General features: G+C 45.3%; 1 protein-coding gene across 4 annotated transcripts in view; it reads right to left on the bottom strand.

Moving 5' to 3' along the window:
• LOC138250108 (interleukin-5 receptor subunit alpha-like) overlaps window positions 1-26,284 on the bottom strand; it is a 403,009-nt gene that overhangs the window by 2,861 nt on the left and 373,864 nt on the right. For 3 of the 4 annotated variants that reach the window (XM_069204551.1, XM_069204550.1, XM_069204549.1), the window contains exons 11-12: window positions 22,865-22,961; window positions 7,689-7,779 (exon numbers count right to left, since the gene is read on the bottom strand). In XM_069204551.1, the coding sequence (XP_069060652.1) occupies window positions 7,689-7,779; window positions 22,865-22,961 (188 nt within the window). The remainder of the gene's footprint in view (window positions 1-7,688; window positions 7,780-22,864; window positions 22,962-26,284) is intronic. The other variant, XR_011194888.1, reaches the window with a different exon arrangement.

Raw genomic sequence — 26,284 nt, 5'->3', positions numbered from 1 at the left:
AGCTGGTGGTGCATTTTGAAGAAATTTGTCAAATGTATTACTAAAGCATTGTGTGATAGAACACTGTCATTTACAGATAACACATTTTCCATTGAAATGGCCATTACATTTGCAAAGACATACAGGGGGTCATTCTGACCCCGGCGGTCATGGACCACCGGGGCCAGGGTTGGCGGGAGCACCGCCAACAGGCTGGCGGTGCCCCGCAGGGCATTCTGACCGCGGCGGTTTTGCCGCGGTCAGAAGTGGAAAACCGGCGGTCTCCCGCCGGTTTTCCGCTGCCCTTAAGAATCCTCCATGGCGGCGCAGCTCGCTGTGCCGCCATGGGGATTCTGACAGCCCATACCGCCATCCTGTTCCTGGCGGTTCGCCCGCCAGGAACAGGATGGCGGTATGGGTTGTCGTGGGGCCCCTGGGGGCCCCTGCAGTGCCCATGCCAATGGCAAGGGCACTGCAGGGGCCCCCGTAAGAGGGCCCCACTTTGTATTTCAGTGTCTGCTTTGCAGACACTGAAATACGTGATGGGTGCCACTGCACCCGTCGCACCTTCCCACTGCGCCGGCTCAATTCTGAGCCGGCGTCCTCGTGGGAAGGGTGTTTTGCACTGGGCTGGCGGGCGGCCTTTTGGCGGTCGCCCGCCAGCCCAGTGCAAAACCCAAAATACCCTCAGCGGTCTTTCGACCGCGGAGCAGTATTTTGGAGGGGGAACTCTGGCGGGCGGCCTCCGCCGCCCGCCAGGGTGAGAATCACCCCCACAGTTTTACTGTTAAAACTACATAGCACACAAATGATAATGAATGGAAATTGGTTTTCAGTACATATTTATCATTTGTGCATCACCAAGTAAAAGTGCCTTGAATTGCTTTGATCCTGTTAAAATTGTTTATATCACACTTCAGAACTGCAAGAAAATATGCTTCATTTCTGGTTTCCTAACTGCTGATATAATATAAAATATGTGTACAGTTCATTTACATGTATTTATATGTTGTTGTGTTCCAAAAATGACATGCTACAGGCTTTCCTTTAACATTCACTGTGCCCCACCAAAATTGTCAAGTAGTTCACTTTATAAACTCCCCCCTCTTTGCAGAAAGAGAAAGAAAAGACCAATTCCCATGTTAAAAGAATAGGCAGCAATTTGTCAGAAGACATAGCCTAGCATTTGACCTCTGTCTTTGAAGTGCAGCACAAGTGAGAAGATAAATGCAAAATGTCATGATATATTTATTTATTGCTATTTTGCAACCAAGTCACTAGTAGGCCGATAACCATAGTTTGGGAAACGTTGTCCTACAACCTTTCCTTTCACACCAGCAAGATTGTCACATAGTCCATTTGACAAAATCCTGTCACTTTGTAGTCACAGAAAAAATGCACAAAACAATCTCCTTATTAAAAAAATAAGCAGCAATTTGTCAGACGACATAGACTGACATTTGATCGTTCTCTTTGAACGCACAGCCAATGTGACAAGATAAAAAACAAATTTAAATATTTATGGCATTTCCTGAATGGCAGGGGAAGCTGTCCTGTTCCCCCCTCTTTAATGAGTAATGATGTTTACCCTGAGGTCAAGTGGGCAAGGTAATAAATAAAGGTGTGGCAAGTGGGCGGGGTCAGAGGCGCTGTATGTTCAGAGTGCCGGAGAACGTGAGGTGTCTGCGCCAACCCACGAAGCCACAACACAGTATTTCAGAGTCTGTGTAGTCATTTGTGATTGTACACATACACACCCAGGCTGTGTTGCCGACACTACAATTTGGCGACAACGCTGCTGAACCCTATCGTGTGCTCAGGTCCCCGTGGCGGCCGCCCTCCATCCGCGGTGCTCGTGCCATGTGGGCCCTTCGATCGTCCGGCATCCGGGCGGTGTTCCAAAGGAAGCACTGGGCAGTCTGCCCCTCCTGCGCCTGTTCTGGTGAGTGCCGCGCTGTAAGTGCACGCTGGGACGCACGCAGCCTCTCGGCAGGCCCTGCCCCTTGTTCTGGGCGGGCCCCCGATTCCCAGCTTTGTCGCTCACCGACCCCTACACGAGTGCTGCCGCCTCAGTGCCTGCCTCCCCAGTTCTGGGTTGCCCGTATCCAGTGAGGCCCGAAGGACTGTCGGCAAGCCGCAAACACGTGGTGCTGTCCACGTGCCTGCCTCCTTACTGTGCCTCCTATATGATTGCCAGCCCTACATTAAAAACACGTGGTGCTGTCCACGCTCCTGCCTCCTCACTGTGCCCATCACAATACAGCTTCCACACGTCGACAATATAGTGAATGCACATTGATTGGAGATACTCTGTGCATGCTGTATCAAACAAAAGAGAACACAATAAACAATAAAAGACTGATCACTGTGTCAACCACTACCGTGTGGATACTCAGAGCCACCATACTGTAACTCTCCTGCAACAACCTACCATGTTTGGGATTCTGCCAGTCGAACCTTTCGTTTTCGAAGGGGCCCCATCAGCGCAAGCTCCACGATGGAAAGACTGGGTGGAGAAAGCCCTGTTATTCTTCGAAGCCACCAAAGTCGGAGGCGCCCAGAAAAGAGCCATGATACTTCATTTAGGAGGAAAATACATCTACAAAATATTTAAAAACCTCACTGAAGATACCCCCAAAGCGCATACGACACTGATAGCCGCATTGAATAGACATTTTGAACCCATTGCCAATACTGACTATGAACGTTTTGTGTTTAGACAAGCCCGATAACAAGCAGAAGAATCAGTAGACTCATTCCACATGAGGCTAAAAGACCTAGCCAGCACTTGTAGGTTTGCAGAGGAGACGGAAGAGATAAAAGGACAAATAATACAAGGATGTGCGTCGGTGAAGCTCAGAGAAAGGAAGCTCAAAGAATCAGGAAGATCCCTGCCCGACATCCTTATGATGGTGCGCACAAAAGAATTGTCGAAAGCCCGGGTCTCTCACATGGAGGCCGCACTCCAGAGACCAATCAAAGAAGAATCTGTCAATATGATGACCCCGTCCTCAAACAAGATAAAATCTTGAAACAACTAAGCCCCGCCAAGACAGTGTGGATACTGCAGTGAGCCATTACACAGGCTGACTGACTGCCCGGCGAGGGGAAAGAAGTGCGCCAGCTGTGGGAAACTACACCACTTTGTGAAAGTATGCAGCTCAAGTAAAACGCGTACTGGAAACGCATCAGTCAATGCCACCACAAGCAAGTCAGAACAAGGCAGCAACATGGATGATGATGAAGCTGAAGAACATGTCATCCATTCCTTGTTTACCATCGGCAATACAGCCCAGTCATCGAAGAAACTACCACAGTGCCAGATCCAAGTAGGCACCCATTCAACGCTAGCTGTCGTCAACACCAGGACCTCTATAAGTATCCTTGCCGCGGATGTATACCACCAGATGGTTCCAGCTCCTATCTCAACCGAGACCAAGATTGAAGTCTATGCCTATGGGCAGAGTACACAGCTTGCTTTGAAAGGTTCCTTCCAAACCTCCATTACGTACGAGTCCAAAACAGTCCACGCCAAAGTATATGTGGCGGAAGAAGGACATGGAATGCTACTCTGCCAGACAGCAGAAGACATAGGGGTGGCCACCTTCACTTTCGGCATAGATCAGGAGCCAGTGGCAGAGCTCCTTAAACAGTACCAGGAGGTGTTTGAAGGAATAGGGTGACTACGTCACAGGGAAGTGAAATTACATATTGACAAGACCATACAACCCATCACACTTCAACACTGTTGCATTGCATTCCACCTCAGACCGCAGGTGAAGAAAGAACTGAGTCATCTCGAAGAGGCCGGCATCATAGAATGGGTTACTGGACCCACGTCCTGCGTCTCGCCAATCATGGTCGCACAGAAGCCCAAACAACCCAGAGAAGTCTGCATCTGCGTGGACATGCGCCTTCCCAAGCGTGAAAGACATTTAATACCCACGATTGATGACATAATAGGTGAGCTCAGTGGGTCTTGCTGGTTCTCGAAACTAGATTTGCGTTCAGGATACCACCAACTGGTCCTAGCCAAAGAATTGCGCTGCATCACAACATTCTCAACGCACGTTGGGTTAAGACGATACAAGCGACTGAACTTTGGCATCTCAAGTGTGGCTGAGGTTTTTCAAAATGTAATACATGAGCTGTTGGTGGACCTCCCGGGCACAATCAATGTCAGCGATTACATTCTGATTCATGCACCAACTATAGCAGAACACCACTCCTAACTCAAGGACGTGCTGCACAGGATCCAAGAATCGGGTCTGACCCTTAACCGCTGCAAATGTGAATTCCTAACCAACAGAATACAATTCAGTGGGTATGTCTTCTTGGCTGATGGCGTGGCGCCTGACCCAGACAAAGTGCAGGACATCAAAGATGCACCCCCACCAAACTGCGTAAATGAAGTCCGGAGTTTTTTAGGGTTGGTAAATTACTGTGGCCGCTTCATCAGAGATCTATCTCCAGTGACCCAACCCCTCTGAAACCTGACAAAGTCATCAGAACCTTGGTCATGGGGCACGACCCAACAGACTGCTTTTGAGGCCATTAAGTAAGCCCTGTCCAGTGACACAATTCTGAGATATTTTGATCCCTGTAAAGACACAAAAGTCGCTGTCGATGCTGGCCCAAAGGGACTGGGTGCTGTTTTATTTCAAAAGCAGGAAAACGAGTAATGGTCCCCGGTAGCATTTGCGAGCAGGTCATTAACTGACATGGAACAAAGATACTTGTAAATAGAGATAGAAACTATTGCAGTACATTGGGGTTGCAAACATTTTTATATATATGTGTATGGCCGACCTTTCCTGGTAACCACTGATCATAAGCCTCTCATACCACTCTTCAATGGAACTGCTTTAAAACCTCTGCCAAGAATTGAAAAGTGGATGCTCCAGTTGCAAGACTATGGGTGCCAGCCAGAATATCGCCCTGGTTCTGACAGTCCAGCAGACTATTTGTCTCGGCATCCCAGGTCAGCCTCTGCCAATGAAATTCATGAAGCGGACGAAACAGAAGACTACATAAGGTATGTCTCTGACCGGTCGATGCCACTTGCACTCTCTGTCGATGCAATAGTCCAAGCAATTGCACACGACGAGTGTATCCAGAGGGCATCCAATGCAACCAATGGTTTACCGTAAAGAGACAACTATCAGTGCTATCTTCTGTCTCCAAGCGGGTCATGGAAAGTTTATATCATGTCTGTGATGAACTATCTATGAACACCGATGATTGTCTGCTGAGAGGATGTCGACTGGTGATCCCGTTGTCACTCACCGCCAGGCTGGTGCAACTAGCTCACAGTGGTCACCAAGGCATGGTGAAGACAAAAAGTCCTCTGAGGTCAAAGGTCTGGTTTCCGTTAATGGATGAACAGGTGGAAGAAGTTGTGAGATCATGTGAGTGGTGCCAAGGAACTGGGGAACCTAGCCGACCTGTTCCCGTTGAAACTGAACCCGGTCCTCACTCCCCCTGGGCATCTGCCAGTCTAGATTTTGGGAGTCTTCCTGAAGGACGACATACCATGGTCATGATTGACAATTTCTTGAAATGGCCAGAAGTGAAGATTATCTCAGCTCTCACTGCGGATGTGGTGATACTACCTATTGAGAAGATCATAGCCACTCATGGTCTCATATCAGAGATCAAAATGGATAACAGGCTTCTTTTTTCGAGCCGAGAGCTGGCTAATTACTTTGAGACTGCTGGCATTCTGCATCGTCAAATCACTCAGCAATGGCCTCAAGCAAACGGCGAGGTTGAACGATTCATGCAGACACTGAACAAGGTAATACGCATTGCCAATGCCAGTGGTCAGTCCAATGAGTACGCCATGTATTCGTTACTGCAGAATTATCAGCAGACCCCTCACTCCACAACTGGCTGAGCTCCCGGACATGTGGCCCTCGCTAGGACAGTGGTTGGCTCCATCCTGCACCACCAGTCATGGATTCCAGATCCCATAGATGCTGATCACGTCTACCAGTGACGATTCACTACGAATCGCAATGCCAGTCGCCGAGCTCGAACATCAGATCTAAGAGCGGGTGATCAAGTACTGCTAAAAGAGCTCTCCCCAGGGAGCCAATTTTGCATGCCATTTGGTTTGAAGCAAAGGATCATCGTACATCGGAATGGATCATCGATTGTGGCCCAATGTGGAACTGAAGTCATTACCAGAAACATTTCCTTGTTCAAGAAATTCCATCCTTCACCAGCTAATAGGTGAGGGGTCTGACATCCCGTCGCTGGTAGATGATCAGGTGTCACTACCTGGCGTGGACAACTGCAGCTCTTCCGATCTAGAGTTGCCTGATGCAAGTCCACAATCCATCGTCATGGATGTTACGACAGCACGTATCCCGGGTCAAGTTACAAGTACTGACAGAACCAGGAGTACCCGCTATGGATTGCGTAGCAATCCTGCTCCTGAGGCTGCGAGATCATCTAGTGTAATCATGTTTGGTTGTCTGTTTTGTTATTTCCGGATGTTTATTGCTGTTTGTTTTTGGGAGGAATGTAGTGTCGCGCCAGTGACTCAACTGGTCGCGGGACACTACCATCAATGGCATTTCCTGAATGGCAGGGGGAGCTGCCCTGTTTCCCCCCTCTCTAATGAGTAATGATGTTTGCCCTGAGGTCACGTGGGCGAGGTAATAAATAAAGGTGTGGCAAGTGGGTGGGGGTCAGAGGCGCTGTATATTCAGAGTGCTGGAGAGCGCGAAGTGTCTGCTCCAACCCACGACGCCACGACACAGTAATTCAGAGTCTGTGTAGTCATTTGTTATTGTACACACACACACCCAGGCTGTGTCACCGACCCTACAGTGGCCAGTGAATGAGAGAGAGCACAAACACGTTGTTGAATGAATGACCACATAAAGCACTTCTCAGGAAAATGAACTAACTACATTCAATATCGTTTTCTCACACAGAAAATGTAGGCCCTCATTTTCAGTGCCCGGAACGATATTACTACAATTTTTCTGTTCGGAATCAGAAATAAAGCACGGCATAAAAGTTACTGCTTCCGATTTCTGCATGTTTTTCTACTTTTCGACCAGTTATCGCCATGCAAAATCACCTGTGTTACCTAACATAGGGCCATATGTACGAACACATTTTCCCATTGACACAGAATGGGAAAAACCCTTTGCTACATCTGGCCCATAATGTGAACGGGAAAAGTCACAGGTGTACGCAATTATCATACTATTCAGTCAGAATACGAAGATAAGGTACATACTTTGATTGCGCTCAACCCTGGTATTTCTGGAAGTTTCACGAGGTAAAACCATCTGAGAAATAGCACTATTGCTCTTTGCATTTTTCCTCATGTTACAGTTACCGCCCCACTCCACGTTTTGCTGTTGGGAATTGGATATAATGTGAATGGTAGGTTTTATTGTGCACTTTTTCCTTGTTCTGAGCTGTAAAACTCTGAATCGGGAGCTTTTTCTCTGCACAAACTCCTGCAGGTGAGTGAGAATTTACCATGGACTCAGGATGGATTTTAATCGCCAAATGAAGTCCGGCTCGTCAGGAACAATAAATGATAGTTACAGAATGATCTGGCCACTTGTAATGAAGGCCAGTGTCAGAATTGGAGTGCGGGCTTTTGTTTAGGGCAATGTGTTTGCATGTGAACAATTACAACTGATGACAGTAAATGAAATAGGGAGGCAATGACATATTATTACCTCCATGTCGTTATTGAGTTCTTTCTGAAAATCGTTCAAATTGTTCTTTGGTTGCGGAACAGGAGGCCAAATCTTTTGCTTCAGTTTGTACCTAAAAAACAAATGTGTTTTCTGTTGAAAATATTCAAGTTATTCGTTCGATGCATAGCAAATAGGCATTTAAACATCCGGGCAAAATGTTTTATAATTTAAAATATGTGACTAACCTCATTTTACATCCTAATTTATCACATGCTTGTATCACATTTTAGTACTATGTTTTAATTACTTACTGGTATTTCCATTACAGTGAGTCTTGAGGACACCTTGGGAATGAAAGAAGGACCCAACTTTCGCACAAGTCTATGGGAAGAACCTGATGAATGGGAGCTTACAAGACAGAACTAATAGCCACAAGAAAGAGAACTTTCCATGTAGGAAACTGAAGGCCTGCAGATACTAGTGGATCGAGCTGTAATGCCACCAGGACCAGAATGAAATCCCAAAATGCAATCAGAACCTTTTCTAGAATGACAAGAAATTACAAACTCTTTCAAGAGGTGTAAAGCACAGGCCTCAAAAATCTCTGCCGTTGCCCAGCATTCCTGAAAAGCTTCAGTAGCAGCCAACTGAAGCCTAAGCCTAAAAGTAAAGTAAATAAGGCCCTCTTCTCCCTGACTTGGGATCCACTCCTCAAATATCACTGGAAAGACCTCCATGGGAAATAATGGGATCGAATTTTGATTGCTTCCAAGAAGCCTGTACTGCAATATCCAGTTCCTTGGATAAACCCTTATTATGCTTTCCCATCCTTTTAAAACCCGAGTCGACAAGTAGCGGTGAGGCAGGAATGTAAGAACAGGATGAGAGAGATGAGAAGAGAAGGAAGGGTTTAAAACACCACCTCTAGGTGATTCACCATCAGACGATGAAAAGGACACCAGGATCAGCCAAGAATCAATAAGGCCCTTTCCATCCTGATCTTTGTCAACACTTTCAGGGTGAGCAGAACAGTGGTGAAGGCACAAAGGAGACACTTAAGGTCAAGGACAAACAACCGGATTTGTCCCCAAGCTCCGGCTACAAACTAAACAGGAGATTGAGAGCATTATCCTGCTCTGCAAATTAATCCTTCTCTGGTACTCCCCATCCCTTGAAAATTGGCCCAGACAATAGCCTTGAGAGGATGCAAAGACCATGTTTAATTAGTTTGCTGTTAAATTGTATACTCCCTTGATGTGAATCATGTTGAGGGATAGCACAAGTTACTCGGCCCAATGGAAAATCTTGATGGCAATGTTTGATAAGCTCCTGGAATGGGCCCCTCCTGTCTGTTTATACAAGGCATTGATGTCAGATTGGCTGTTCTGACTGATGAACTCCTCTTTAGGGGTGCAGAACTCAGAAGACCTCTCCTGATGGCTTCTTACTTTTTCCAGTCTGAAGAGTATCTTAGATCTCTGGGAGATCAGCGTGCCTGCAATAATCTGAGCTCCAGAATGGCTCCTCACCCCAACCGTTGGCATCCACTGTAACACTTTTATGGGGAAGAGGAGTTCCACCTCGAATATCTCAGGTTCTTGTTGTTTACTTTTTCTTCGCTTATGGCATAAAATAAAAACATATTAAAAAAAAATAGAAAAAACACGTTCTAACCACAGAAAAGTTTCATCTGCTGCATGCCTTGAAATCCTATGAGACCAGTTTCCAAACCTGTAGCACATGGTGAACCACTAGTCCTAGATAGAATCTGGCCCTTGGAACTTCCTGGGTTGCTGCCATTTTGCACCTGCAACCAGAATTACATTTGGGTTTATCTTGATAGAGTAGGGAAGACACATGCCTCTGAAGCTTTTCTTTCCTGTGATTTGGTAACATCACTCTTATCACATTTGTTCAGAATTTGGCCCTTAAGAAGGCCAATTCTGCAATGGATCCAGTTTTGATTTCCTTCAGTTGAAAAGAAAGACATGCATTCCGAAGCAGGTAAGTCACAGTTTGCAAATACTGAATTGTCTGATTTCTTGATGGGAAGTGGATCAACCAGTGATCAAAATACAGATGGAGAAGAATCCACTGTTTCTGAAGCAGACCGACAAAAGGAGCAAGAGTCTTTATAAATATCCTTGTGTTTACTTCAGCACGAACAGGAGGAGGCAGAACTGGAAATGCTTATCACAGAAATCATTGAGGATACAGCACAGTGGAATATGCAAGTAAGCATCTTGGGAAGCCAAGGTGGCCAGAAACTCTGCTGGCTGATTCAAGGGCATTATCTTCAGTGGACAGTCCATTCTGATATGCACCCTCTTTTTTCAGGAATTCACTCTTTAAACTGATTGAATAATCATTTGTTTTTTCCACCAGGAAAATAATGGGGTATGTTCCCTTTCCTTGTTTTTCAAGGGGTGTAGGAACCACTGCCTTCTTTTGGAATAGTACTGCAATTCTTGTCTTTACACCCTCTGCTTTGATCTTGTTTCTACAGGTAGGAGTAATTATGAAACCCAAATGTGGGGGTGTGGAAGAGAGGTTTGTAGCTTTATAGCATAACCTCACATAAGTACATCTACCACAGAGTAATCTTCTACAATGGATTCCCAAGCCTCAATAAAGTCTTGTGTTCTACCTCCAATGGGCTCCTGAATACCCATCATGCCCTAATAGTCAGTATGGCTGATATTCTTGGCATCAAAACTGAGTGATAGATGTTGATTGTTTCCCTAAACAATGTGGTTAAAACCTCTTCTTGGTTTGGATGATTGAACTTGGAATATGTAGGATTCCTGAGAAGCTGAGGCTAGAAGTGAACTTCTACCTTTGTAAGGAAAGGCATGTTTTCTGTCTTTAAAACCTTTGCCACCATCTGTTCTAGCTGACCTCCAAAATGTTTCACTTCAGAAAGCCGGATATATAATACATGACTTTTTTTTTAGCACTGTCCCTTCCAGCCGCTAGATGATGTTCAGAAGCCTGTGCTGTTTGTTCTTTTATATCATCACCTTTTTTCAGTTAGCAGGTGCCATATGCTGCCATGTACTGTATGCTTAAAATTTGTGTTTGAACTAACATGTGGTGCTGAATAGTTAAAAACCTCTGTTTCCTGCTGACGTCGAGGTGGCCTGATATGCTTGTTTGTTGTTTATTTGTCAAACTGCTCTAACATATGGCACAGATTAGTTAAAAGCCTCTGTTTCCTGCTGACCTCAAGGTTGCATAATATGCATGCTTGTTTTTGTTTGTTCAACCTCCCTGCCATCTAATGAAAGGCCTCCATTTACTGCCCTGTTTCCTGTCAGAGACAGCCTTGTAATTGACAGGAAATACTCAAAAATCTTCAGGAAGGCTCCAGCGCCTTATGTGTTTGTGTTTGTTTACTCAATCTTCTATTTCCATCCCCAATTTCCTACCCGAGGCAGCCTTCTACTAGACAGTAATCTTCTATAAGGCTCCAGATTAACACTTGCATTCCATGCTACAGATACTGTTTTCATAAACAGCCCACTGCTTGGCTTCATTGATCTGTCTGAAGAGAGAGCTGTGTCTCCCATCTGAGCCCCGGCTCCTGTATCAAGAGTAATCCAGATCCCTTTGCTTGGAAGCTTGGGGCCAGCAACCTTGCTTCGAAGTCTGTCCTCTCATGATAACTTCCAAAATCTTGAAACTTGGATCATGGTCATTCAGTCGGCACTGTCATGCCCCCATGGCCTTGACTACAACCATTGTTCTCTCAGTGCAGTTTAATGATCCAGCAATTCTGGCCCATTACATGGACTGCAGATTAATAAATCTAACCAGGCGTTCTAGTTTTGGTATCCCCTATTTCTTCAAGGACACCCTAGTAATTTGAGTTTGAATGAGAGAATCTTGGTTGAAGGAAAATGACTAGTTGTGTGAAGTAACACAAAGTTAAGGGCAGATAAAGATTTCATAATCATCTGAGCAGAGGCTAAACAATACGTACTCGGGATTCAGTGCCGAGGTCAGTGCTCAAGGGCCCTTTACATGGACGCAAATTTCTTATAGTAATTCTTGTTTGGATTTGGTATGTTTCATTAAAGACCCGCACCTAAGGCTGATTGTAAAGCATTCATGTGTGGTTGTTTGAAGTGATTGTGTTCTTGCTGCAGAGTAACTCTCCTGACTGATGGTGTGCACTTTGCCACTAGAACTTGAGGGGTCCTGCTCAGACAGATTAATACCCACTCACATCCCTTTTCACAGGAGCTCCAGGTTCACCAGAACCATCACCTTCTCTGTGTCTCTCCCCAACCTCCCCTTACTCCCAGTGTTAGTCATTGCTATAAGTCGTCTCTTCTGATACGAAGTATTAACCTCAAGGGGAAGTGGTGGAAGATCTTTCTTCCACAGTAATCTTGGGAATTCAGGTGAGTGGATCCTGGCCTTTTGTTCAATCAGGACCACATATCTGGAACAGGTCACACCTTCATGACTTGTCCCCGCCAGAATGTCAAAGTCCTTAAACAGTGACAGGGTTGTGTAAGCCTCATAAGTATCTGCTCCTATTGCTGAGTTATTGCTTGCATATACTTTCTTAATAGCATTTGTAACTTTCTTGCACCTCAGTTAGTGGCCAAAAAGTCCGGATAGACAGTCACCAACATGGAATCAATTTTCTTTTCCATTCTCCAACACATACATTTTCATAAACCTCGGTTCAACCACATGGTCCATATATTTCTATTATTGAAGAACCAATGCCCTGATCTTTTCATAGGGCGGAAGTGATGGACCTGATGGTCTCCCACATTGAGGAAACAAGGCAGTGGCTGAGCCTTTCTGTGGTTCTGCAGAAGCAAAACCCATCGTCTCCTGAAGACGGTCTAGGATCTGCCCCACTTATTCTCTGTGAACACCTCTGCTTCTGCTGGTAAAACAGAGATAGAAGAGGGAGATGAATCATCACATCTTTTGTGCTGTCTTCTCTCCCACATCCTATCCTTATAAGCGCCAAGAGCCTTAGCAACTATCTCATCCTCTAAGTGATGCAGCTGTTTTGCATCAGCTCCTTCTCAGTGCACAGCACTTGGAAGAGTGTCAGAGGGTGAGCATCTGTGCCTGTTTCCCCCTCTGTGCTCTTCCTCTCCTGGAAATGCTTGGGGTTAGATATCCTTATGCCTTCCATCTTCTCAAAGAGACATCTGAATTGCTCAGGACAATAAACCTAAATAATGTTCTCCCACATACCAATAATGTGACTGGCTTAGGAGGGAGGCTCCCCTTTGGCTGCTAACAGTGACTTTGCAAACCAAACAGAGCCTGCCTTCGAAACGTCCCATTTCTTGTGGGCTAGTTTTGACCCACAGGACTAAAAGATATGCAAAAAAACAAGATATCTTCTTTGTCAATGGGTCTTTTTCCCCCAGAGGAAGATGGAGGACAGTCTTTAACTTTAAAGGTAGAAATTGGACAGGAGAATACTTGACTGGGTGAGTCTTTAAAAAAAAGAAAATCTGTTTTATTATTTTCAAAGCATATTGCCTGCAACAGTTACAGAAACAAGTTGCTACGCATTACATTCCAATAACATTATCCATTGATCCTGACAAATGACGTTAAACAATATTTGCATATATTACTATATGTTACATCACCCCCTATTACATTTCATGCATTACATGTATGACATACCATATTTGCCACTCCTAATTTCTAGATAACCCTTCTGTTAACAAATTTATTATATTCACTGACCTTCGTTCTTACAACCAAATACAGTGCTCGGATAACCAAATGGAGTGTCTCTCCTTCAGAATTCCCACTTTAACACATTTTGGGTAGCTAGTCCTGTCGGTTCCACTGTGTGTTTCAATTCCTCACAGTGCTATCCATAAGATATAGGATACCATGAGATTTCACTGTATATTAGTACAGTCTCAGACCTAGGTTGATTATAGTTAGACTATCTTGAGTAAGTGGAGGATGTTTATATACAGTACTGTAATCCTGATTGCCATTTATTTAATCATGGTGGACGAACATCATTTTTGGCCTCTAATTTTGTTGCTAGTGTTTCCCATGTGTCATAGCCCATGCGCAATTGGCCCTTGTCACTTACGTGTTTCTGTGCGCGCCCATTTTAATGTCATAGTACGCCAACTGGAAACCTCTGCTGGTCGAGATGCTTTCCATCTTATAGCAATTAGTCGTTTGTACATAATGAGTGCCAAATCAGCAAACTTATGAATGTGTATATGCTGTTTGGATCTAGGGCGTATTCTCGGTAGACAGGATTCTGGGTTGGGGATAACTATATGTTCCGTAATAACTGAAATGTCTGCCACTATTATTCGCCATTCTCTTTGCAACAAGTTACGTTCCCATACTATGTGATAAAATCAAGACGAAGGAAGCCCACATCGAGGACATAGAGGGCATGATGCAGGGTACATGTGTCAGATACAATATGGGGATAGATACGTCTGGTGGACAAAGTTCAATTGTGTGTATCGAAATCTAGGGTTACAGGATACCTTCTGTACTTGCTGAAGAGCTTCAGTCCACATTTTGGGCGTCAGAGGCTGAGGGAGGTCTGAATTCCACCTGTGGAGTACTGCCTCAGGTTGCGGGCCTTCATTGCTTGATAGCGCTCTATACTTTTTTCAAGCCATTATCTGACAACAGTGTATGAAGGGCGGGAGAGTTCATGGGTTCCCTGTCCCCTTGTCCTCTAGCAGTTTTAATTAAATGACAGATAGTGTGGTAGGTAATAAAATGTCCCAGCCCCAGCGAAGTAAGATCCATGATAGCCTCGAAGGACATCAAGACGCCATCTTCAAAGTATTCCCCTACTGTCTCCATCCCCGCTTCTTCCCAGGGAACAATGGAATGAGATATGAGTGAATGTATACCACCCGGTATTTGTCTGATTTGGATGAGAGACGAATATGGGGGATAGATTTTCCACCCTGTACATATCGTTGCCAACTGGTGTGTGCTGCTTTCAGTAGAAGGTTGTCCCCTATTCGTTTTGGTGTACATTCAGATAACCATTTAAATGAGGTGATATCTCCTAATTGTGTCTGTACCCATGATGCCTCCATGTTCTCAGGCGTTCTCAGCCAATGTTTCAACCACTGTAATTGTGCTGCAGCATAATAAAGTTCAAAATTCAGGGCTCCCAAACCCCCCTCCTGTAATGGGTGCTGCAGGGTTGTGAGTGCAGCTCGGTGTCTATCTTGTCCCCATATGAGTTCCAATAGTAAGCTATTTCGTTCACGAAAAAAACCTCTTGGGAACAATTATGGGCAATGCTGCAAAGTAGTATAATAGCCTTGGTAGAATCAGCATATTAGCTATTGCCACCCTGCCCAAGGGAGAGAGGGGCAATGAGCTCCAGAATTGGAGCAAGCCTTTCACTGAACGAAGCGCGCGTCCCATGCTGCCATCCCTCAAGGCATCTGCCTTATTATATACTTGTATGCCCAGATATTTAAAGGTATTTAAGCACCATTCCAATCGGTAAATAAGGAGGGCTTCCCTGACGGTGATTGGTAGTTTGACTAGGGGAAATAAGCACGATTTGGACCAGTTTACTCGAAGGCCCAACACTGCTCCGAAAGTGTCCAATAAGGATATCACCTCAGGCAGCATATCTCTGACCTTTTCCATGTAAATCATTGCACCATCGTGTAAAGCAATATAATATGGTATGTCCCCATCCTGCGGACCCCACATTGTACAGCTCTTGTGCGTAGTTGGGCAGCAAGAAGCTCCATAGCAAGAGCAAACAATAGAGGCGATAATGGGCAGCCCTCTCAAGTCCCTCTACCAATTAGAAAACTCACAGATATCAGTCTTCCTGTCTTTACCTTAGCAGTTGGATTGGCCTATAAAGTCTGCACCCATCTCACAAATCCCTGTCCAAACCCCATGTGCTTTAATGTGGCAAATAAGAATTCCCAGCTTTGAGTGTTGAATGCCTTCTCTATAGCTAGAGACACAGCTACACTATTGTATGCCTCAGATGGAGTTTCACTTAGAATGCTTAATAATCTTCGTATATTCATAAACGTATTACCACCTGGTATGAAACCATTTTGATCTTCATGTACCAAGGTATGAATGATAGGGGCAAGTCTATTTGCTAGCACCTTGCCCAGCACCTTACAGTCGAGGTTAAGGAGGGATAACGGTCTGTAGGATCTTACATCTGTGGGTTCATGACCAGGTTTGGGGAGTACTACTATCAATGCTTCTCTTTGGGATGTCCGGAGCATCTGTCGTGACCACTCCTCCTCTAACACAGATAGCAAGGGCTGGGAGAAGTGTGCTGAGTATGTGCCATAATATTCTATAGGTAAACCATCTGTGCGGGCTATTTGCGCTATGGCCAAGTTAATTTCCTCCAGTCGCAGGGGTTCCTCAATCGCCTCTTTATCAGGTGAGGAGAGCGTTGCGAGTGGTGTCTCGCTTAGGAACAGTTCTAATTGTTGAGTATCGCAAGGCGGTTGCGTTTGGTATATCACAGTGTAATATTCTCTGACTGCATCATTGATGGCATCCTGGGAGGACACCATTGCCCCATCCGTCAATTTTATTGCCCCTCTTGGGGTGTGCGTCGCTCTTCATGAATCAACCATGCCAAAAGCCAACCAGAGCTGTTGCCCTCTGCATGCAGTCGTATTAGATAGTAGTTGTAATCATGTCGACCGAGGCTCTGATCCGTCTCATCATATAGTTTACGTTTATCACAAAGGCACTCATATGGCACTTTGTGATGTGCTATTTCTATTTCCAGTGCGCGCATATCCCTTTCTAGTGCGATAATTTCCTTGTGTAGTGAACGCTCACACCCCACGTGGCCGAAAGACAATGACTTCTTACCACCACCTTATGAGCATTCCATTCCGTGGCCCTCATGGCAGTGGAGCCAGTAATTAGTCTCAAGTATTGTATAATGCAACTGGCTAGTTCTTCTCTGAACGGGATATCCATTAGTGCCTCATTCTGCAGTAGCAGGTGGGTATGGCGGAATGAAATTTCCCCCATTATATAGTGATCAGCAGCGGGGAGTGGTTGGAGACCGTTCCGGCAAGATAATTTAAATGTATTACTGTAGAGCACATAGAGGAGGTTCCCCAGATCAGGTCTATTCTGGTATGGAGATCATGTTTCCGGGAATAAGAAGAGTATTCCCTGTGGCTCATACGCCACATATCATGCAATCCATTATCCCTGCCCAAGATGTCAAAGAACTATAAGTTCTCCTACTTATTGCTCCTTCTACCAGAGGGGATGAACAGTCCAGTACCACATCAGGGACACAGTTGAAGTCCTTTACCAAATGTTAGGAACCAGAGGGTCATCCAACAGGGTTGGAGTGAGTTTCTTTAGGAATTCACCCTGTGAATAATTGGGGGCATAGACCCCCACAATCGTGAACAGTCTACCATCCAACTGCCCTTCCAATACAACATAACTTCCCCCTTTGTCTGCTTTCTGGGCTTGTTGCACATAAGGTACCCCCGGTGCAATCGATATTAGAACCCCCTCAGGAATGCAGAGGAAGAGGTGCCGTATGTCTGACCCCGCCACCACTTCCTTAATTTTTGCAGTTCACTGTCCAGCAGGTGTGTTTCCTGTAGGATAGCGAAGTGAACACCATGACGCTTAAGGAATACATGAATTTGATGTCTCTTGGCAGGTGTGGCCATCCCTTGCACATTGCATGATACAATGTTATACCTCTGGTTAGTGTTCAGCTTGAGGGTACCCATGCGTTAGGAGAGTTTTTGGTAGAATGTGTTTTTTTCGCATGTCCCCATAGCTGGGGGTATGTATCTGCAACTTTTTATAACGTACATATGTGATCATTACATTGGACTGTAGTGCAAGCAGTTGAAATATACTATATGCGGTCCCCCTCCCCCTCAAAAGTAACCTTAAACCCCAAAACTGATGGCACATGGGCACATCTCTAATCACCCCTAATACTAACAAAAGAAAAAGCATACAACAATTGCTAATAAGGGCTGTCCATGTGGAAACCGTCCGGGGAGACGTGGCAGCTTCCATTCGGAGACTGTGCCATGGCCCTATGAAGAGGAGAAATGTGAGCCAAGATAAAGCCATCCACAGCTCCTTCCATGTTATAAAGCATACCCGATTCAGTTTGAATGGCACACTGTTAGTTACCAGCCTGTAAACTGCGTCCTTCTTTCAATTCATAGCTGGGGGCCCCGCAGTCTCCTGATGTCCCATATCCACCTTCGTCCAAGCAGTTAAAGGCCAACATCTTGTGTCTGCATGGGTGACGAGATCACTTTCCTGGGTGAATTTGAGTTTAAGAAATGTATGTCTTATTCCTATAAGTCGTCCGCTGTTTGGGGAGTGACATCCGGGACCATAGTCATACCTGTGATCATTGAGCCCGAACTTCCTGTGTCTGAGTCTGAGTGGATCTGTGAGTTGTTTTGTAATGGCACAAAAGAGTTTTCAATGTGGATTGCTGTGTCGCTCAATACTTTCACAAATAAGCAGTGGCTTGCATTTTCGTGGGTTTTACCTGGGATCTCTTCCGGGGCCGCTGACGGGCTACTGGATTTAGCCATTACTCTTGATCCTCGCCCTCAGTTGAAGGTTGGGCGATACCTTTAGCATGCATCCATGTCCCGGCATCTGCTGGTGTAAGGAAGATATGAATGGGGTCTTCCATAGTTACTCGGAGTTTGGCAGGAAACATCAAAGCAGATTTGAAGACGTTGTTTGATTTTCATGTAGGAATAGCGTTGGCATTGCACCCCTGCCGTAAAGTCTGGATAGATTGTTATGAAGGCCCCATCGCATTGTTCGGGACCATTGTTCCGAAAATGTTGCAGTATCATGTCCTGATCTCTGTAATTAAGAAAGCGTGCCATAAGCAGGTGGGGAGGCAGTCCTGGGCTGGTGGTCTTCCTGGGATCCTATGTGCCTGTTCTATAGAGAAAAAGTTTGGTATTGTCCCTTTCAGCACTGTGTTCGTGATCCATTGCTCTATAAATAATTCTGTATTTTGTCCTTCCACTTTTTCCAGAAATTCTATGAATCTTACATTGTTACAACGTGATCTCCCTTCAGCGTCTTCTGCTAGTTGTTGTAAAGTTTTCACTTCCAAGTTCAGCCTCTTCACTTGATTCCGCAGTTCCGAAACAGTAGGATGCATGGATTGTAAGCTTGATTCTGTCGCTGTTACCCTATCCACCAGGGTACGATGGTCAGCCCTGAGCAGGTTAACATCCTGGGAAACTGCGTCTATTCTGTTGTCCAGAGACAGATTCGTGTCCATGATAGTCTCGAATTGTCCTGAGTGTGTTTGTAGGGTGGTTTCAAAGTTCTGTAAGGTCATTGGGGCCAATGTTCTCAGCGACATATCAGGAGGGTCTTCTTGCTCACACCGCGATGATGATCTGGCTGTTTTGGTTTTACCCATCATTTCTTTCGCACGGTTTCCACTCTCAGCGTTTGTTCAGCCTGTCCTCACCCAGGATTCCGGCCTACGCGGTAACTATGTTATGGGAATGGGTTCTCTCACCGCTCTACTGCCCACATCAGGTTCTGCGTTTTCTTGAAGTCCTCCAGCCTCATCTGTGGTTACAGTCAGCCTCCTAAATCGCTGTATCTGTGGTAAGTATGACTCCTATGTTTTCCCCCTTCTTGGCAGTACTTTTCATGCTGACGGGCTCGCGGTGAAGGAGAAGGACCCAGATCTGACTGCACCCTTTCTGCTGGGCAGATTTGTCTTACCAGCCCGATTAGGGACCTATTACTGTGTTTGCGTCTTCTCAAGCTTTCCTACTGGGCCTGGTTCTCCTGTGCCAGCCCCTGTGACAGGATCCAGGTCTCTGATGTGGCACATGCCGATCAGTAGGGCCCCTTAACAAAGGACTCTAAGCCAGAGCAGTGTGGGGCACCCTTCAGAACTCAGGCACCTCCCCCAGTCCTCATGTCCAACTCAGTCCTCCTATGTAGCTCCAATGCGCATCCACCAGCCGTACCCTGAAGCTTTGCCACCTGTGGTAATCACTGCACCATCAGTGAGTGTATTTTCCAAGATTTCCTTTCAGTATGCCTTCCCATATTGTAACAGAGCGTCGCTATGTGAGGGGCAACAATGCGATTTGAAAAGCAGTTCCGAAATTGTACCTTTGTGTTTTAATTCACGTTCTCTCATGGTCGCAATCGAAGGGTATTATGTTGCTTGCCCCTTTCCACTTCCACCATGCATTTCCAATGTAGTAGCGCCAGTCTGCGGTAGGGTCCTTTCTCGCTGGCTTGACACGTGCTGACCGACAGAACTCCCAGCTATGGGGTTCCCAGGGTCCCACAGGGGAGCAGCAGCGACCCGGCAGGTGCGTTAGCTCAGGCTTTGTTCTTTGTTCTGCTACGAGTGGGGTGCCTCTCAGCCGATAGTCAGACCAGTGCCGCTCTGGTCCGACCTCGCGCCTGCTGTCTTCCCAGGCCCAGCCTTCGTTCCTTTCACCTTTGCATAGGCCGCACCCACCGTGTGCTCGATTCAGCAGGTCCGGTGTCAAGTATCTACCCCCAAGTGCTCCGGATCGCCTCTGCTCCGTTTCCAAGGCTGTCTAATTGTGTTCGACTGGTAGATGGGCGATATCTGGCAGGATTTTGCACAGGCCTGAGGTAGAGCTGTTTTCTAAGCGTTCGTCTTGGCCGCCATCTTGGCCACGCTCCCTTGACTGGGTGAGTCTCACTCATGATAATAATAACTGGAATAAGAAAGTAGAAAAGGAGAAAATATATTGTTCTGAGACACATTTTTAGATACATCTGGCTGGAAGACCATCAGCCATCCATAATGATGAAAGAATCAATGAGAACTCATGTAATACCATCATTTACAGTTGCATAGGTGCTGGCCAACAAGTTTGGGGCACCGGAGGCCAGAAACATTAGAAGAAAAGATGAGATTTCATGCTAGAATTAAACTTTGTAGGGAAAGGCACATTGTTGGCCGGGAGTTCCTAAAATCTGTGCATTTAACCAAGAATATGCTGATAGAAGATGATGAAAGATCACACTAACAAAAAGGTTCAACAACAAGGAGGATATGGATGCCATAGTACTCCGAACAAAATCTTCCTCAAGGGTGGTACTTATAACCACATGTTCAGTTATCTGTTATTCTCTTTTGCATCACTCCACACACACACCCACATCTACCTGTTCACTGTGACACTAGAAGACCAGACACTGCAACATATGCACAGCACCAAAGAACTACTCACATAGGCCACACCCACATTCCCATACTCTTCCACCCAGACACATCAGTGTCTTATATGCTCAAGCAACCTATATCACATTCCTTTTCCTTTTCTCACCACTACATACTCACATGCAGCAGCAAAACACAATAAACGTACAACTCTGGTCATCACACACAACACTGTAACACTTCTACCCAAGCACATCTTTTGGAGTAGCACTTAACTTGTGCGCCAAAATGCTTTGGCACCTCATCAGTGGTATAGAACCCTATATAAAATGCAACCACCATACAATAAGTTACCTTCCCCACTTCTATATCAATAGACAAATGTACAAGCTATACCTTTATCTGAGGATCTCAATGCTCTTTCTTTAGCACTTAAATAAGATGGGGGCGCCTCAAAGTTAGATAAGATAGAGCCAGATGTGAGATACACTTATGCATAAAATATCTGTATTTAATGAGGACTTCTACTCTTAGCTAGTGAACACGTTTTCTTCAACAGTGCACCAGTTGTGGCACTCTACATCAGATTTAGCAAGCAAAAGATATTCTTCATTTTTTGTGCTTAGCATAATCCCTTTATACATTTGTCATGTAGTGAAGACTTGCCAGCCTGCACCCCAAAAGCCAGAACTGGGTAAGTGAATGCCCCTGGCAAGAAAGGCACCTTTAAACAAAATACAAACATAAAGTAATGTATTACAAAAACTAGCATACTACAAATGGTAAAACATTATGAAGAGAGGCAGTAAATAATAAAACCCCAAACTAAGGGTATTTTTTTAAGTCTGGCAGACAGGATACTCTGAAAAGACATTATGGGTACCCCATCTGCCTTTTACAAGAGCCATTAGCTATAATGCACTTGTAATACTGAGAACGAGATATGTGCCACATTTGTGACAGAATATCTCATCTGCCAAAATATAAATTTGACTGTAAGCCCTTGCTATGAGTTCCTTAAAAAGTAAGGTCAAGTGGTGCAATCTGGAAGGTAATAATAGCTCCTGATGCCTCTGACCTTACCATTACCCCGCTGTGAGGTCACACAGGACATAGGCCTGATGTACTAAGATGAAGTTGCAAGCCAGCTTTTCATGTTGCACTGCAATTGATGTAGTAATCGGTCGCAGTGTAAAATACCCATTGTTGGGAGTCACAAAAACTTCTGCCTCGTTGATATTTAGGAGGCAAGAGTCTGCTTGTGACTCTGTGAATGGGTGGGAATGCAGGGATGGGGGCCTGTGACTGACAGCAGACCTCTATCCCATCATTTGGGTTGACTGACTGCAACATTGTGTTTTTTTAAAGTAGCCCCGTACAGGTTAAAAAAACATAAGTGTTCTCATTCAGTGAATGGCACTGAGGGATCATGCACCGGTCACCAGGCCCATTGTCTGCTCCTACCCATCCTGAGAGCCAACATGTGTTAGGTGGGAGCTGCATCTTAGGCACAGCTTCGACTTTGCAAATATGTGACCACTCTTTTTCCACTCGCTGCAACAGATCAATAGTTCGTGACAGTAATTAATTCATTGCGTACCAACTCACAAAGGAGAGGGGAACACTCATAAAACTCCCTATCTTTTTAAGTACGGTATGGGCTGCAGAGCGTACTTTGCAAGCCGGAAAGTCACTTACAACGTGCAAAATAAACTTTGTGCATTAAAATACATTCTTTTGTGGTCATAAGACAAGTGACTTTGCGAACCACAGGCTTTGTGACTGCTAAATAGTTTTGTACATCTGACCCATAGTTAGCCTTTATCTAACATGAGACAAAAACCACCGTACGTCAGAAGTGATCTCTGTGATCATACATGGGAAATCTGTGCTGCATAATATTGAAATTAAATCTTACATGCGTAGTGATAACACATTATAAACTTACTGTAGGTGCCTAGAGACTCTAGTGATATGTTGTGCCTTAAAATATCCAAAATGAAAAGCGTAATACGTTTACCTTTTACAAACGTAGAGTAGAAGCAGTAACATCACGACTGGTGCAATTGTTACCTCCAAAATAGTCAGCAGGTGTCTTTTGTCTGGGCCTGGGATGTCTGTCAAAAAAGAAGATTAAACTATTTTGCGGCATGTGCATTCCTGGGCGTGTGTTTATTGCAGTGTGTTTAAACGCAGAATTCATCGTGTGAACCTGCCAGGCGTTAATTCACAAGGCAGACAATGACTCACATCCATAGTATCACGAAATTGCGATTTAGGTCCTGATTATGAGTCCGGCGGTGCCGCGTTGAATTGTCGTAAGAAACTCAATTTTCCCTTTTTTTTTGGTGGACTGGTAATCCCACACTGTTCTCCCAGGTGTTGGAACACAGGACCCATTTTTAAAGGGACAGTAATTCCTTCTGGAAAAATCAGCAGCTAAGCATCTTTCCCCTTTCATTTCCCTACCTGCCACACCCCTGTCCCTCGGCCTCAGCCCCACACAAAGGCCACAGCACACAACTCAGAGTCGGTGGGAAATGCATGTCTTAAACCTCACGGAATTGGGAATACTGTGTGGTTTTATGACCGGTAAGTCTGGCCCCACACAGTAATTCTCCATTATATGGGGTTTGCTCATATTTGCGCACTATTGGGTCAGTTTTACTGTATGATAATGTCATTTTCCTGAGTGAATTTACCTCCCAGACAGTACAGTGAAACTCATAATCAGGCACTTAGGGGGTCATTCCGACCCCGGCGGGCGGCGGGTGCTGCCCGTCGGGCGGAGACCGCCAGAAGACCGCACCGCGGTCAAATGACCTCGGCGGTCATTCTGACTTTCCCGCTGGGCGGGCGGGCGACTGCCAAAAGGCCGCCCGCCCGCCCAGCGGGAAAGCCCCAGCAACGATGAAGCCGGCTCCGAATGGAGTTGCTGGTGTGCGATGGGTGCAGTGGCACCCGTCGCGATTTTCAGTGTCTGCTTTGCAGACACTGAAAATCTGAATGGGGCCCTGTTAGGGGGCCCCTGCAGTGTTCATGCCAGTGGCATGGGCACTGCAGGGGCCCCCAGGGGCCCCACGACACCCGTTCCCGCCAGCCTCTTCCTGGCGGTGTAAACCGCCAGGAACAGGCTGGCGGGAAGGGGGTCGGAATCCCCATGGCCGCCGCGGTCAGAATTGCCCCTGAAGCACCGCCAGCCTGTTGGCGGTGCTTCCTCCGTCCCCGGCCCTGGCGGTCGATACCGCCAGGGTCGGAATGACCCCCTTAGTATTTAGAAAACTAAGGTATTACTGCACCAAGGTTTTCCAAAGAACATTTTAACAGGTAAAGAGTGGTGGAATATGCCTGCACAACACATCTCAGAAATAACCTGCTGAAAATGTTAGGGGATCCCAGATTTCTACAGCAATTCAACATTTCCTATTGGTGCTGAATTTTGGATGCAATATTACTGCACCAGGAGTCCTGAGACTCCTATAATGGCCAATAAGCGATTTTAAGTCCACCATGTGGGGAAAGAGAGGTCACTATAATATGCTTTCAAGGGATTTGGTGCATATGATATAAGATAGTACAAGGTTCTAAAATGTTACTTCCGTGGACCTAGCACATTAAACTATGGCTCCTCAACCAATAACAACTCTCTCATGAATGTAAGTATGTGGTATGTATATAGCACAAACCCAGCCCAAAGGCAGGAGAGCCTCAAGGAGTATTCGAGCAGTAGGGATACACTACAGGGAGTGCAGAATTATTAGGCAAATTAGTATTTTGACCACATCATCCTCTTTATGCATGTTGTCTTACTCCAAGCTGTATAGGCTCGAAAGCCTACTACCAATTAAGCATATTAGGTGATGTGCATCTCTGTAATGAGAAGGGGTGTGGTCTAATGACATCAACACCCTATATCAGGTGTGCATAATTATTAGGCAACTTCCTTTCCTTTGGCAAAATGGGTCAAAAGAAGGACTTGACAGGCTCAAAAAAGTCAAAAATAGTGAGATATCTTGCAGAGGGATGCAGCACTCTTAAAATTGCAAAGCTTCTGAAGCGTGATCATCGAACAATCAAGCGTTTCATTCAAAATAGTCAACAGGGTCGCAAGAAGCGTGTGGAAAAACCAAGGCGCAAAATAACTGCCCATGAACTGAGAAAAGTCAAGCGTGCAGCTGCCACGATGCCACTTGCCACCAGTTTGGCCATATTTCAGAGCTGCAACATCACTGGAGTGCCCAAAAGCACAAGGTGTGCAATACTCAGAGACATGGCCAAGGTAAGAAAGGCTGAAAGACGACCACCACTGAACAAGACACACAAGCTGAAACGTCAAGACTGGGCCAAGAAATATCTCAAGACTGATTTTTCTAAGGTTTTATGGACTGATGAAATGAGAGTGAGTCTTGATGGGCCAGATGGATGGGCCCGTGGCTGGATTGGTAAAGGGCAGAGAGCTCCAGTCCGACTCAGACGCCAGCAAGGTGGAGGTGGAGTACTGGTTTGGGCTGGTATCATCAAAGATGAGCTTGTGGGGCCTTTTCGGGTTGAGGATGGAGTCAAGCTCAACTCCCAGTCCTACTGCCAGTTCCTGGAAGACACCTTCTTCAAGCAGTGGTACAGGAAGAAGTCTGCATCCTTCAAGAAAAACATGATTTTCATGCAGGACAATGCTCCATCACACGCGTCCAAGTACTCCACAGCGTGGCTGGCAAGAAAGGGTATAAAAGAAGGAAATCTAATGACATGGCCTCCTTGTTCACCTGATCTGAACCCCATTGAGAACCTGTGGTCCATCATCAAATGTGAGATTTACAAGGAGGGAAAACAGTACACCTCTCTGAACAGTGTCTGGGAGGCTGTGGTTGCTGCTGCACGCAATGTTGATGGTGAACAGATCAAAACACTACAGAATCCATGGATGGCAGGCTTTTGAGTGTCCTTGCAAAGAAAGGTGGCTATATTGGTCACTGATTTTTTTTTGTTTTGTTTTTGAATGTCAGAAATGTATATTTGTGAATGTTGAGATGTTATATTGGTTTCACTGGTAATAATAAATAATTGAAATGGGTATATATATTTTTTTGTTGAGTTGCCTAATAATTATGCACAGTAATAGTCACCTGCACACACAGATATCCCCCTAACATAGCTAAAACTAAAAACAAACTAAAAACTACTTCCAAAAATATTCAGCTTTGATATTAATGAGTTTTTTGGGTTCATTGAGAACATGGTTGTTGTTCAATAATAAAATTAATCCTCAAAAATACAACTTGCCTAATAATTCTGCACTCCCTGTATTATATCGGAGCAACCTCAAACCACCGTGTTAAGTGCCTCACCTAAAACTGAATCCAGAATTAAAGGGAAATCTTAATATACTGTCTCTTCAATGGACAGAGATAATGATGTGGTGCAGCAATATTTTAAAATATAT

The sequence above is a fragment of the Pleurodeles waltl genome, chromosome 8 (assembly GCF_031143425.1).
Source record: "Pleurodeles waltl isolate 20211129_DDA chromosome 8, aPleWal1.hap1.20221129, whole genome shotgun sequence".
In the NCBI taxonomy this organism is placed as follows: Eukaryota; Metazoa; Chordata; class Amphibia; order Caudata; family Salamandridae; genus Pleurodeles; species Pleurodeles waltl.
This window is presented reverse-complemented; position numbering and strand designations above follow the sequence as displayed.